Raw genomic sequence first — 13,186 nt, forward strand, 5'->3', positions numbered from 1 at the left:
CCCACTGAATAAGTGGAAGAGGCTGGCTTCGCCACCTATCTTTATTTCATTGTACTCCTGTCCTCCCGCTGAATAAGTGGTTGAGTAGATAGTTTGTTATTTCCAATCCTCCCGCTAAATAAGTGGTTGAGTGATTGTCTTGTTTACTTCAGTTTTCTTGGATTTGTAATTGGCTGGTTATACCGCCAAATAGTTGTTAAATTCTAGTATTTCTTTATCCCACTAAAAAGTGGAAGTGGCTGGTCCAACCGCCAATATGTATTGCTCTCCATATTTTATCATGCTAACGCTAATGGGTGAATTTATGGTGTTAAAAATCTTCAAAAATTGTCAAGGACATTTCACACAAACTTCAATCAACAAATTTTAAAGTATTTGCAAAATGATTCTTTGAAATGTTCAAACCAACCAAAATGCAAGCAAAAGTTGTGTGAGCATGATCAAAGATTCAAAAGTGTGTATCCATTGTCAAGAAGCTACCCAATGAATTGCTTATGGTCTGAAGGCACAAATCAAACCAGAATTCAATGGGAGATTTGGAGACAAACCTAAACTGGCATAAGTGTGAATGATTTAGTAGAATAATAAAAAGGTGGATGCCATGGTTTTAGCATGACCACATGATGGCCCACGATCCAAAAATAATTATAGAAAATAGCAATTTGGTCCTACACATTGTCAAAAACCATAATAAAAGATTCACAAGCAAAGGATAGATTTCAAGGATTGCCTCCATAAAGGAATACCACTTTTTAAGTCATCCCTTAAACAATTGTATCTACCGACTAAACTATTCAAAGCATAATTTTTTTCACTTTCAATTACTTCATCTCTAACATCATCTCTAAATTCCAAGACAAGGGACCTATTCACACATTCGAGAGGCTTAAGCTTCGATAGGGTGGATCCTTGTCTTTCTAAAAGTCTCCTCTGTTGACGGGAATAATCATTATGTTATGTTGTTATATTATGTTTATGTTGTCCTCGGTAATAATGGGTTACGGCGGTCAGTTAGTTAGCCGACGGGTAGGTAGTTGGAGTCACGACGGTTGTGTCATACCCCTTCGGGTATTATATATTGTGTACCTTTTCTTCGAAGTATGATCATGTTAGTCATGTCAGATGTAATGTTATAAGCACTTATTGTACATGGACTGTGGAATTAATACGGAGGCTGGTTATTTAATATATTTCCGTTATGTTCTGTGCATTTACTTTCTGCATTTAACCGTTTACCCGAGAGGGCAAACATTTGGCGCCGTTGCCTAGATGTACTCGGGAACGGAAGACGCGGATGGCGCACGGACGCGAGGGGCCTACCCGTCGGTGAGATGAACCCAGAGACCGACGACGCGCACATGGAACAAGAGGCGAAGGGGAAATTGAACCCTGTAAGAATCTCGACACAATGTTGATATAAATTATGGTTGAAAGGGAAAAATTAAAAAATAAAAGTTTTTTTGCGTACATGGCGTGTGTTAGCTATGTATGGAAGTGACTTATGCCCAATAGATTAAATAAGGACAAAAATAAAAAGATACAGAGTGACGAATGGGAAGTGGCACAAACCGCGTTGAATCTCAGACAGCAAATAGAACGAAGGTGTAGGCTAAGGTAGCTTGCCGAGGGATGACCGGCCGAGGGGTTGCCCGCAGGGAACCCAGGAGGTGTCGCGGAGGTTGCGGAGGCAGAGATAGACGGAGAGAACTACACTGTCTACACTGTTGTAGGGCTGCCAGAAGGAGTCACGAAGGGTGCCGAAGGAGAACTCTACAGTTCGCCAGAATACCACCGTAGGGTAAGAAGCCGCGAAGAGTTGGTGGAACAAACAAGGCGAAGTCTAAACCTAATTGACGCTACCAGAGACTTGCTAAAGAATTTGTCCATTTCAGAGGACAACCGGAGGGAGACAACCAACCGGAGGGAGACACCGGAAGGTGACGGTACGACCGAAGGTGCCGAGGGAGCACAAGGGTACCGTACGGGAGGCAATTTGGTTGGTTCGGTGTCAGCAACTTTTTCCGGAGGACCCACGAGTGGAGGTTCAGTTGCAGGAGGCGGAGGATCGCCAGGTACAAGCACACAAGGAATTAGAGGAGCGAGACCCAACGGTGGGATGGCGAGTAAACAAAAATTGCCAAAGTTCACAGGGGAGGGCAAGGAAGACCCCTTACGGCACTGCCGTACATGTGAAACCATTTGGTCCGCCAACGGAGTTACAGACCAGGATGACTGGGTACAGCAGTTTCCAGCCACGTTACGAGGAGTTGCCATAGATTGGTACTCCGATGTGGACAAGCAAAAAGTGGCCACGTGGGCCAATCTACAGAAGGAAATCACGGGGGAGTTTCGGTTGCTCCATGATGACAATGAAATTGTAACGGAGATATACAGTACCAAACAAGGTACTAAGGAGACAGTACGGGCATACAGTCGGAGGCTGAAAGAACTCTTGGGTAAAATGGAAAGCCAACCCGCAGATGGATTGAAGAAACGATGGTTCGTTGAAGGGTTGAAATCCTCCCTACAGAGGAAGATGAAAATTGTACCCCCGACGTCATACGACGACGCTTATAATAGGGCGATGGACCTGGAGAGCGAACACAAAACATCAAAGAAGAAGAAAAGTAATAAATCCTCATCCGAGGACGATGACTCTTCACGGGAAAGCAGCAGCGACGACGAGGCTGGCAAACGGGTGCAAGCGCTCCAGAAAGACATGGAGCGAATGAGAAAGGAATTCAAAATAATGAGAAGCACTGGTCGGAACGAAGGGGACATATGGTGCACTGAGTGCAAAGAGGAAGGGCACACAAAGGGTACTTGCCAAAAGAAGGCATTCTGTGAAATTTGCCAAGTGATGGGACACTCCACCAAGGAGTGCCCATACAACATGAAAACCCGAGGAACGCAAATGAACCAGGTGCTGTTCACGGAGCAGGCCACAACATCCGCACCAGCGGGTACCGGCCAACATACTAACACAACTGCATCATCTGGAGGATACCGAGACAATAGACGCGGCGGCGGAAGGAGTAGCAACAATAACAATAATGGAAGCCGTATCCAATATGACGCCAAGGGCCGACCAATTATCCAATGTAGGGCCTGTAATCAGTGGGGGCACTTCGCTCGTGATTGCACGAAGGAAGCCACCCCTCAGCACCTCTGCCGTTGGTGTGGGCCAGGCGACCATGAGGACGCAAATTGCCCGCAGGCAGGGGTTAATCTCCTCAACATTGAGAAGGCTGAGAAGACTGGTGAGAAAGAAGTACTAGCGATCACCCGCGCCCAGACGAAAAAAGCCACTTATCCCGACCCCCGTACGAAGAAGGAGAGATTACGGGAGGCAAAGGCCAATATTGAACGTGAGATGACGACCGAACGACAGGACAATGAGGTGGCGAGTACATCATCCCGTACGGAAGCGGAAAATAACATCATTGGGCAAATCTTACAGATGGAGGTGCCGAAAAAGGTAAAAGACCTTCTAGACTCTATGCCACAATTGAGGACTGCCATCCTCACCAATGTGCAAAGCACCACAGCGTCGAGTGCACCACAGGTATGGGTTCCCGCCACCGCATCGTCGAGTGCACCACAGGTATGGGTTCCCGCCACCGCATCGTCGAGTGCACCACAAGTAGGGGTTCCCGCCACCGCATCGTCGAGTGCACCACAGGTAGGGGTTCCCGCCACCGCTTCAAAGAGTACACCACAGGTGGAGGTTTCCGTCAGCCCTTCGACTGACCCGATGTTACTAGCCTTGAGCAGTGGTAGACACCCAGCTGTGGTAGAAATGGGTATCCGTGGGACCATTCTGAAGGACACCATTGTGGACGGTGGATCTGGGGTGAATGTACTACCAGAAGAAACATGGAAGCGGCTGGGGAAGCCCACCCTATGGCCACCCACATTCAACCTGGTGGGAGCGGACCAACACGGCATTAAGCCACTCGGCCTATTGATGGCCCAGCAAGTGACAATTGGTACGCAACCATTCTTGTTAGATTTCGTGGTTATTCCCTCGAAGAAGAAAGGCTATGACGCCATCATGGGGAGAGCGTGGTTGATCAACGCGAGGGTAAACCACAACTGGAAGAAAAATACACTTTCCATGGAGAAGGGAGGGCGGAAATATACCATTGACCTACACACCCAAGATGTTGGCGAAGAGCTCGCCTCTTCAGACTCGGACTCAGAGGACTCTAATAAAAGGGAAGGGGGTCCCGATGAAAGCAAGGGCAAGAACGCGATGGAGCCGAACAGTGAAGGGGTGCTCGAATTGGAGGGATGTTCTGAAGATGAGGTATGCTCACTTAACGGGCTCTTCCACTGGCAAATGGCGGATTACAAAATGTTCCAAAGCTATAGGCTCGAAGTAGAAGAACCAAAGCAACCAACAGAGGTGTACCTGCCGGAATACAGAGAATATTGGAAGGGAGACGCCCCAAACCTTGGCGACGTAAATAATCCGAAGAGTGTCGGCAATGATTGGAACCCTGTGTGGAAGGCCGCAGCCTTCAAAATCTTTATTATCCTTCATCTTCTTATGTACGGGAAGGAGATCGTGGTCCCCGTAAAATTTGTGGTTCCAGGTCTTCCGATGGCCATTGAAAATAGATTGGCCACCAACAGGTACAAATTGAAACCCTACCACGCGAAGCACACAGGGGACCCGAGAGGCCAGACAGACACCCGAGAGCCCGGAAGGGGACCCGAGAGGATGGAGGGGGACTCGAGAGGCCAGGCAAGCGACTCAAGAGGCACAGGACCACAGCAGGCGACTCTCGGGCGAGGAAAACCGAGAAGGATGAAGGGAGATCCCAGAGACAGGGGACCCGAGCCGAAGACTCTCTAGACAATTTCAAAAAAAAAAAAAAAACCGTACGGGGCCGTACGGCAGATGACCGTACGGTTGGAAGAAAGAAAGAAACGTACGATCGTATGACAGGCGACCGTACGATCAAAAATTTATTAAAAACAAATTTGAAAAAAATCGCACGGTCATATGACAGCGACCGCACGGTCAAAAAAAAAAGGGAAAATGGCCACCGTACAGTGGAACCACCGTGCGGTGGCATCACCGACGGTGACACCACCGTGCGGTGGAACCACCAACAGTGACACCACCGTGCGGTGGAACCACCGACGGTGGCACCATCGTGCGGTGGGAGCCACCGAAGGCAGTCACCAAGCAGCCCGCGGAAGAATAAAACGCTGCCAAACATCAAAGACGCCGCACAACACCACCGCGATGAAGAACAAAACAACCCCGCACACCGCCATCACCGCACAGCAAGGGGTAAAGGGAAGAAGACGCCGAACACCGCACCACCACGCCACCACGCGACGTGAAGGGTAAAGCACGGGCCGACCGCCACAGGTAGACCAAGCAGCCGCATGATCGGAGGTGCCAATGCTGTTGTTGACCGTACAGGGAGGTTGTATGGCCGGGGTGCCATCGGGGACATTACAGTGCCAAAAAAAAAAAAAAACGACGACGGCCAGATTTAAAATGATTCGCTGGAGTTTGAAGCCAGGACACTAGAAATTCAGAGTGGAAAAGAAGGGTTTTTGACATCATAAAATATCACAGAAATGATGCGCTGCCCCAGGACCCCGCGAGGGGTGCTGCCCCTCGACCCCGCGGGGGCGCTGCCCCTCGACCCCGTTGGGGCGCTGCCCGAGACCCCGCTGGGGGCACTACCCCCAGACCCCCAGTTTATTTTGAGCTACAGAGTACCACGAGAAGTGTTGTGGTTGTTCGTACTGTGAGAAAGAAGCCTGCAGCTAAGCATTAGCGGGGAAGCCATAAGTCGTAGAGGGAGACGGATTTGGAGGTTGGGAACAAACAGAGTTCGAGGGAAGGCATTGCAGGTCTGCGTAGTTGTATGACACCAAGGAGTTATTCAGTTCAGTTTTTAGCCTTTGGGGAGTGTGATGGAGGATTTGAGGTGTCTCCTAGCATTTGTGCCAGCGGATTGTGGCCACCTCCAGGCATGACTGGTACGCTTTGAGAAACTCGGAGTATGTCTCGGTTGGACGTGAGGTTGCCTTGGTGGATGCACAGAGGGCTCGGGAGGAGCTAACCACCAAGTTGGAGGCAATAGTCGCGTGAGACTTAGTTCAGCGTACCCAGGAGTTGGATGCCGAGAGAGCAGCACGGGTGGCCATCGAGGACAAATTGGCTAGGGAGATAGTATCAATTGAGTAGCAGTTGGTGGAAGCTGAGACTGAAAAACGTGTTTTGCAAACAAGTTTGGGTTAGGCACAGGAGGACTGTGATGGCAAAGGAAGCAATATTGGTGAAATCCGCACTTGAGCATCGGATGGTAGCAGAAAAGGGTTTTCAGGCGAGGACGCAGCAAGTGTATAAGATCCGGGCCCGACTGGCGTCAGTAGTTCCTGCCGTTCATCTCTATTTTGTATTAAGTCGTCGGAGTCGACTTCTTTTCTTGGGGGGGATGATGTTGACGGGAATAATCATTATGTTATGTTGTTATATTATGTTTATGTTGTCGTCGGTAATAATGGGTTACGGCGGTCAGTTAGCTAGCCGACGGGTAGGTAGTTGGAGTCGCGACGGTTGTGTCATACCCCTTCGGGTATTATATATTGTGTACCTTTTCTTCGAAGTATGATCATATTAGTCATGTCAGATGTAATGTTATAAGCACTTATTGTACATGGACTGTGGAATTAATACGGAGGCTGGTTATTTAATATATTTCCGTTATGTTCTGTGCATTTACTTTCTGCATTTAACCGTTTACCCGAGAGGGCAAACATCCTCTTTGCTATATGTAGCTTCACCAAGATAGCCCTAGAAAAAGAAAACAAAACTTTATGGACTTTCCCCTAATCCAAGCATATTTCCCTTTGGTTGGCTACAAATTTCCATACAACTATTTTTAGTTTTTTTTATGGCTTAATGTTAATTGTTTGGCCGCGCTTTTGCTAACTTGGACATTTAAGTTGGCCTAAAGATTCTTCTCTACTAGTAAGCTTTCCTAAACTCCACCATAGTTTTTTTAGAAAATAACAAAACCTTAATAAAAGCGTACCTTTTTCTTAATTTTCCCTTACAAATTTGTATACCTGTTGTGTTGTGCCTCTTCACTTGATCACAAATTTATTAAAAAGTAGCCACATTTTTTTAAATGTTTCAAAATACCGATTATTAGCTTCTTTTTTTAATATTGACTATTAATCAATTAATAATTAAAAGAAATAGACAATCCACAATACTAGATTTTGGTATGATATACAATTTGACCGAAAAACATTGCTACAAAAAATTGATCAGTAAATTGATGGCAAACAACTAATCTAATAACACAATCAAAGTTCAGATTGGGGACAACTGAAGCCTTGTCTTGTTTTTTATTCTTTGTTCTATTTGAGTAAGGATTTGTATCCTCTACAATTTACCCACTTGTGTGTGCATATGTGTTTGTGTTTCCAAAAATACTGAAAAAATCTTTACATGTGTATATTATTTGTTTCAGCTTAAATTTTATGCAAATGCCCAAAAAATGTTGCATTGCTTGCTTGTTTTCTTATTATTCCAAACACCTAGATCAAAGCTTATGAATGCTGTAAGTGTTGCACATAATATAATTTGTGTCTTGCAAAACGGAGCTGCTTATTGCAAAGAGAAATCACGTCATTTCTAATGATCCTCCCACATACTACCAACAGAAATTCTAATTCTCAATTGAGCGAGTCATATTTAATTCAAATAGAAAGAGATGACATTTTGAAATATTAACACAAGCACACCCTTTCCCAAAAGGCTTCTTGGTATATGCTTGGCCTCACCCAAGAAAATTATGAGCTGCATTAATTTATGAACTAGTATAATTTTTCACAATACCTAATGCTAGGGTGCTTTAACTTTGAACCTATACAAGTCTGATGGTAGAATCTTTAATATTCTTTACTCTAATGGACTCTCTTAAGATCTCATTATCTTAAAATCCTCCTCGTATCTCCAATAACTGAAACCTATTAAATCTCAAGGTTCAGCTGTTGGGTTAAAATTAAAGTTTTAACATCCAAAAAGTCATGTACAAAACAAAACATTAGAAATTATAATTGACACTAGGTAAATAAATTACATAAACTAGCAAAGATAAAGGTGTGTAGTATTAACATATGTAGCTTTCAGCAAAAAGGTAATACCAGCAAAGGCACCAATAAGGGCATTTTCTGGATCATAAAGATCCCGCTTTGCCTGCAATACTAAAACTGATCCATCAGAAATGGTATATATTTGACGAGATACTAACATTGATATTACATTCTATGTTATAAGCACCCTAGTAAAATACAAGAAATTTAATATGGATGATGCATTTTTCTCCAACTTTAGCTAACAAAATTTGAGCATGTCTACAGTTGAATTGTAACATACATTAGTGAAAATAACAGCCATTGGTGTTTATGCATTTTATACTCCATTAAGTCTTAAGAGAGATATGCTCACAAAATATCCAACACTAATGTGTGTGAATTTTAAGCAATCAGATGTTAATCTTAAATAATCAGGTTATAACAGAACAGTAACAGCAATAAAAACACAAAACAAGACACACCAATACCCTGGGAAAACCTCCCTCTTGGAGGTGAAAAACCCAACCACAAAGTACAATGTGTATTATCTCAAATGTAGGCAATTACAAGGCAAGTGTGCTTATCTCAGATTGCTGTTCAACCAGCAAGATAGCAGATCTGAATTCCTCTTTATATGATAATGGAGATTGCAGCCCTTATCATCAGCATCAAATTCGCTCAAGGCAAGTCTTCATTAGCTTCGCAAGATCTTGATAGCATCACCTAACAGCCAGTCTTCACACAATGGATGAGGAGCAAGTTCGCACAAGAGAGAGAGAGAGATCGCCAAGTGTTGGAGAGCAGATTACATGTGTTGACAGCCTTAAGAATGATTTGCCTTGTATATAAAATTGATTCATTATGCTGTGCAAATGACTTGCTTATATACTTGACTCGTGGTGTCAAGTCTCAAGTCGGCCTCCCTTGTTAATTTAATAATAATGTTATGTATATCGTCCAAGGTCTTGACCTATTAAGACGTTATTGCTTGATTGCCTTTACCACACGCTACATGAGTTTGGGTCCAGCCCAATTACATAATCGCTCAAAATACATATTGGGCCTACCCTATCTACAAGTTACATTCAATATAGGACCACAAGTTACATCGCCCAATTAGGGTCAGACCAAATTACAAGTTACATTTATAGGGCCTGTCCTATCCACAAGTTACATTATATATAGGTCTTGCCCAAGCAAGACATAATTACAAGTTACATGTATTTGGGCCCAACCCTAAGTTCGATTTACATAATAGATAATACATGTGTATTTTAATTGTCATTGACAACATTAAAATACAATAGATAGGTATCCAAACTAGCTACTATTTCAACACTCCCTCTTAGCTAGGGAGGATAGCTCCCACTTGTCATGATCCATTCATGACCTTCATCTTGCGTTGCCCGCAAGGATGAATGCATAAGCTCCATAGAGTATACCTGCAATAAAACACATAAATATCATGAACTCATTTCATGATGTCCATCTTGCATTGCCCACAGAGGATGGATCCACCTTGCATTGCCCGCAGAGGGTGGAAGAGGTCTTACACCTCAGCCTTCTCCGAGAGAAGGATACATTGTCATCTTGCATTGCCAGCAAAGGGTGGAAGATGCAGTCTAAATTGCATCACTAGGATTGAGACTACCTCTCAATCAATATTGTGTTCTCCACAATTCCAAGCTTCTCTCTGAAGTACTCAAACTTCACTCGAGCTAGAGGCTTGGTGAGAACATCATAAACCTGTTCATCAGTGCTGATATATTTCAGCTGGATTGCACTTCTTTGTGCCATATCATGAATATAGTGATAATGAGTTTCCACGTGTTTTGACCTGTCATGAAACACGGGATTATTAGACATTTAAAACAACTCTGATTATCATAATAAATAACAATGGATTCTCAAGGTTCTCCAAACAACCCAGCAAGAAGCTTGCAAAGCCAAACTGCTTCTCTAGTTGCCACACTTGAAGCAATGTATTCAGCTTCTGCAGTACTCAATGCAACTGAAAACTGTTTCCTACTGGGCCAAGAGATCATAGCAGAACCCAAGCTGAAACAGATTCCTGAAGTGCTTTTCCTGTCAGCAACACTTCCGGCCCAATCAGAATCAGAGTAGCCTTCCAAATTGATTACTGTGTTGATTGGATACTTCAGTCCATCGCCAACTGTTCCACGCAAGTATCTCAGGATGTGCTTGGCTGCCACCAAGTGAACATGCTTTGGTTGGTTCATGAATTGGCTAAGTGCACTCACTGCATAGCAAATTAGTGTTGACTAGATACATCCAGGATTCAATCAACTGCCTGTACTCTGAAGGATCTGCAAAATCAGAGTTAGCTGAAAAAATACTCAACTTCTTCAAGTTAGTTTCCATCATACCAAATATTTTCAATATATCAATAGTATATTTTCCTTGACTTAGAATAATCTCATTAGGTCTTTGCCACACTTCTAACCCTAGAAAGTAATGCATTAGACCTAGATTCTTCATTTCAAATTCAGTAGCTAATTCTTTCTTACACCTAGTGAAGATTACCAAGCCCTAGGAGCTTGCTTGAGACCGTAGAGAGCTTTCTTCAGTCTGCACACGAGTTTCTTTATTATGAATCTCATAACCTTCAGGTTGTTCAATATAGACAACATTGAGAAAACAGTCTTTATATCTAACTTCCAGCTTGCACATTAGCTATAGTGGTTATAATATTAGTATTTCTAGCAACAAGAGCAAATGTTTCCTTCTAACTACATCTAGCTTCATATTTTCAAAAACTTCCATATGGAACTCTCTTTTGATTCTTAATATAAAATTGTGGTAATCAAGTCTCATGAAGATTGCATAAACTAAGAATCAATCAAGGAAGGCAGTCATAAATCAAAGATGAGAAATGCCAACCTTTTCCCTACTTCACTTTTACGAAATCGACTTATAGTACAATCATTATGATCAAGGCATATCTTCAAGTGAAGAAACCAAGCTCCCTCTTAAGCTTGAAAGCATGGTAATTCAAGAAACTCTTGAAGATAAAATATCCCAATGGAATGAATTAACATGTAAAGTAACTTATCTAGACTTCCACCATTGATAACATATGCCAAGATTGCTCAAAAGGATATTGCCAGTCTATGATCAACTTCAACCAGAGTAAAGCTACACAACATTCTAAAATTGTTTTCCATAGTTGAATAACATAGAATTAGCTTATATTAGAAAACTAAGGCAAGTGTATGACTTTAGAAAACATTTTACAAAATCCATGAGCAAGGTAGATAAGCATAATTGTCTTTCCAGCCAATGCGTAAAATCATATATGAGTATCGACCACTCAAAAGGATACACATTGTAGTTGAGCACAAGCGTATGATCGAAAGCCAACTTCAATAAGTTAGATACCTCATTCATCTTAGGTTTCATCATCAAGAGAATACTTACTTCAAAGAATGTAATAGGCAATATGCTTAAATTGAAGAGGAGATAGTGTTGCAATGAATATTATGTAAGGATGATGAAAGCCATGACAGAAAATGCATTAGGGCTAAAGGCAATCCTCTACACAAGAGGAGCAGAGCAAGGTTATAATAACAACATAACAAAGAACATGAGGGCCTATTATGAAGAGCTGAAGAGAACCAAGTGTTACACAATCACAACCCTACATGACAACCTTATCCAAACATAAAACAGAACAGAAAATGTAGTCCATACGATGTTAAGAGATTTGATGCAAATCAAGAGACACACCATAAGTGTATATAATTCCAGAGCAGCAAGACTATTGAGCATTTCAAGAGTTAGATAGAATACAGTGCATCAGAACTATGCAACAAGTATCATAAGGGATCAGATCATAATATGAAGATAGTAAGGTCAACATTGGGCATAGATACTAAGTAAGATGTCTATCACACCAATGACTGAGGTTCCATGTTTCTGAATATCTCATAAATTTATTCATCTTTCTATTTGTGCTTGCCATCATAATACTCCTAGATTTATATCCGAATACACATGCTGAAGTCTTAAGTGCCAAGGATGTATTTAGATCAATGCATCAATTCGGATCACCACATCAAATAGGTTGAGACCTAAACATACTTAAAAAAATAGAGAGTAGGGCATAACTATCTTCAATAGTTCAAACTGGATTAGAACAAATTCTTAACACAAGAACAAGGCTCGAACTAGGGTGATTGTTCCAAACCTTAGGAAGAAAGTTAGGCAATCCTAAGATTTGAAAACAAGTGCACAAACCGACATATGAAAGCACCCTCAGATGAAGTAGTTAACAAGCAAGAGAACCTTGTGCACTAGATAAGACACTAATAACAATAAGGTAATCAAATGCAAATCTCCAACCAGGTGGACCCTATAATTGAGAATAGAGGAATGAGAGCACCTAAAATCTTATTCTTGCTATCATCCCATCGATGCCTTTAATTTGTCAAGCAAAGATTGTTGTTGAACTTTCTAATTCACGGTAGACTTCTTGAATTGCTTTAGCTCATCCAGATCTGAAGGCTCAGTCAGATCCTTATCTTTCACAAACTATAACGGACCTTCCATGGTGTAGGATTTAGGGCACCTTCAAGTCTGTACTCGACTTTTAGACCTGTAACCATCTTGCAAAACTAACAACAAACTGAAAGTGAAGGACAACTAATAATCTGATTATTTAGAATGAACCTAAAGCTTTGATACCATGTGAATTTTAAGCAATCAGATGTTAATCTTAAATAATCAGGTTATAACAGAACAGTAACAGCAATAAAAACACAAAACAAGACACACCAATACCCTGGGAAAACCTCCCTCTTGGAGATGAAAAACCCAGCCACAAAGTACAATGTGTATTATCTCAAATGTAGGCAATTAAAGGCAAGTGTGTTTATCTCAGATTGTTGTTCAACCAGCAAGATAGCAGATCTGAATTCCTCTTTATATGATAATGGAGATTGCAGCCCTTATCATCAGCATCAAATTTGCTCAAGGCAAGTCTTCATTAGCTTTGCAAGATCTTGATAGCATCACCTAACAGCCAGTCTTCACACAATGGATGAGGAGC

At 42.4% G+C, this 13,186-nt stretch overlaps 1 protein-coding gene across 1 annotated transcript in view; it reads right to left on the minus strand.

The window, feature by feature from the left end:
- The window catches only part of LOC131066687 (S-adenosylmethionine carrier 1, chloroplastic/mitochondrial), a 145,817-nt gene that overhangs the window by 20,239 nt on the left and 112,392 nt on the right, over window positions 1-13,186 (minus strand). The window contains exon 9 of the mRNA XM_058001519.1: window positions 8,188-8,239. Coding sequence (XP_057857502.1) covers window positions 8,188-8,239 — 52 coding nt within the window. The remainder of the gene's footprint in view (window positions 1-8,187; window positions 8,240-13,186) is intronic.

This window comes from Cryptomeria japonica, chromosome 3, assembly GCF_030272615.1.
Source record: "Cryptomeria japonica chromosome 3, Sugi_1.0, whole genome shotgun sequence".
NCBI classification, from domain to species: Eukaryota; Viridiplantae; Streptophyta; class Pinopsida; order Cupressales; family Cupressaceae; genus Cryptomeria; species Cryptomeria japonica.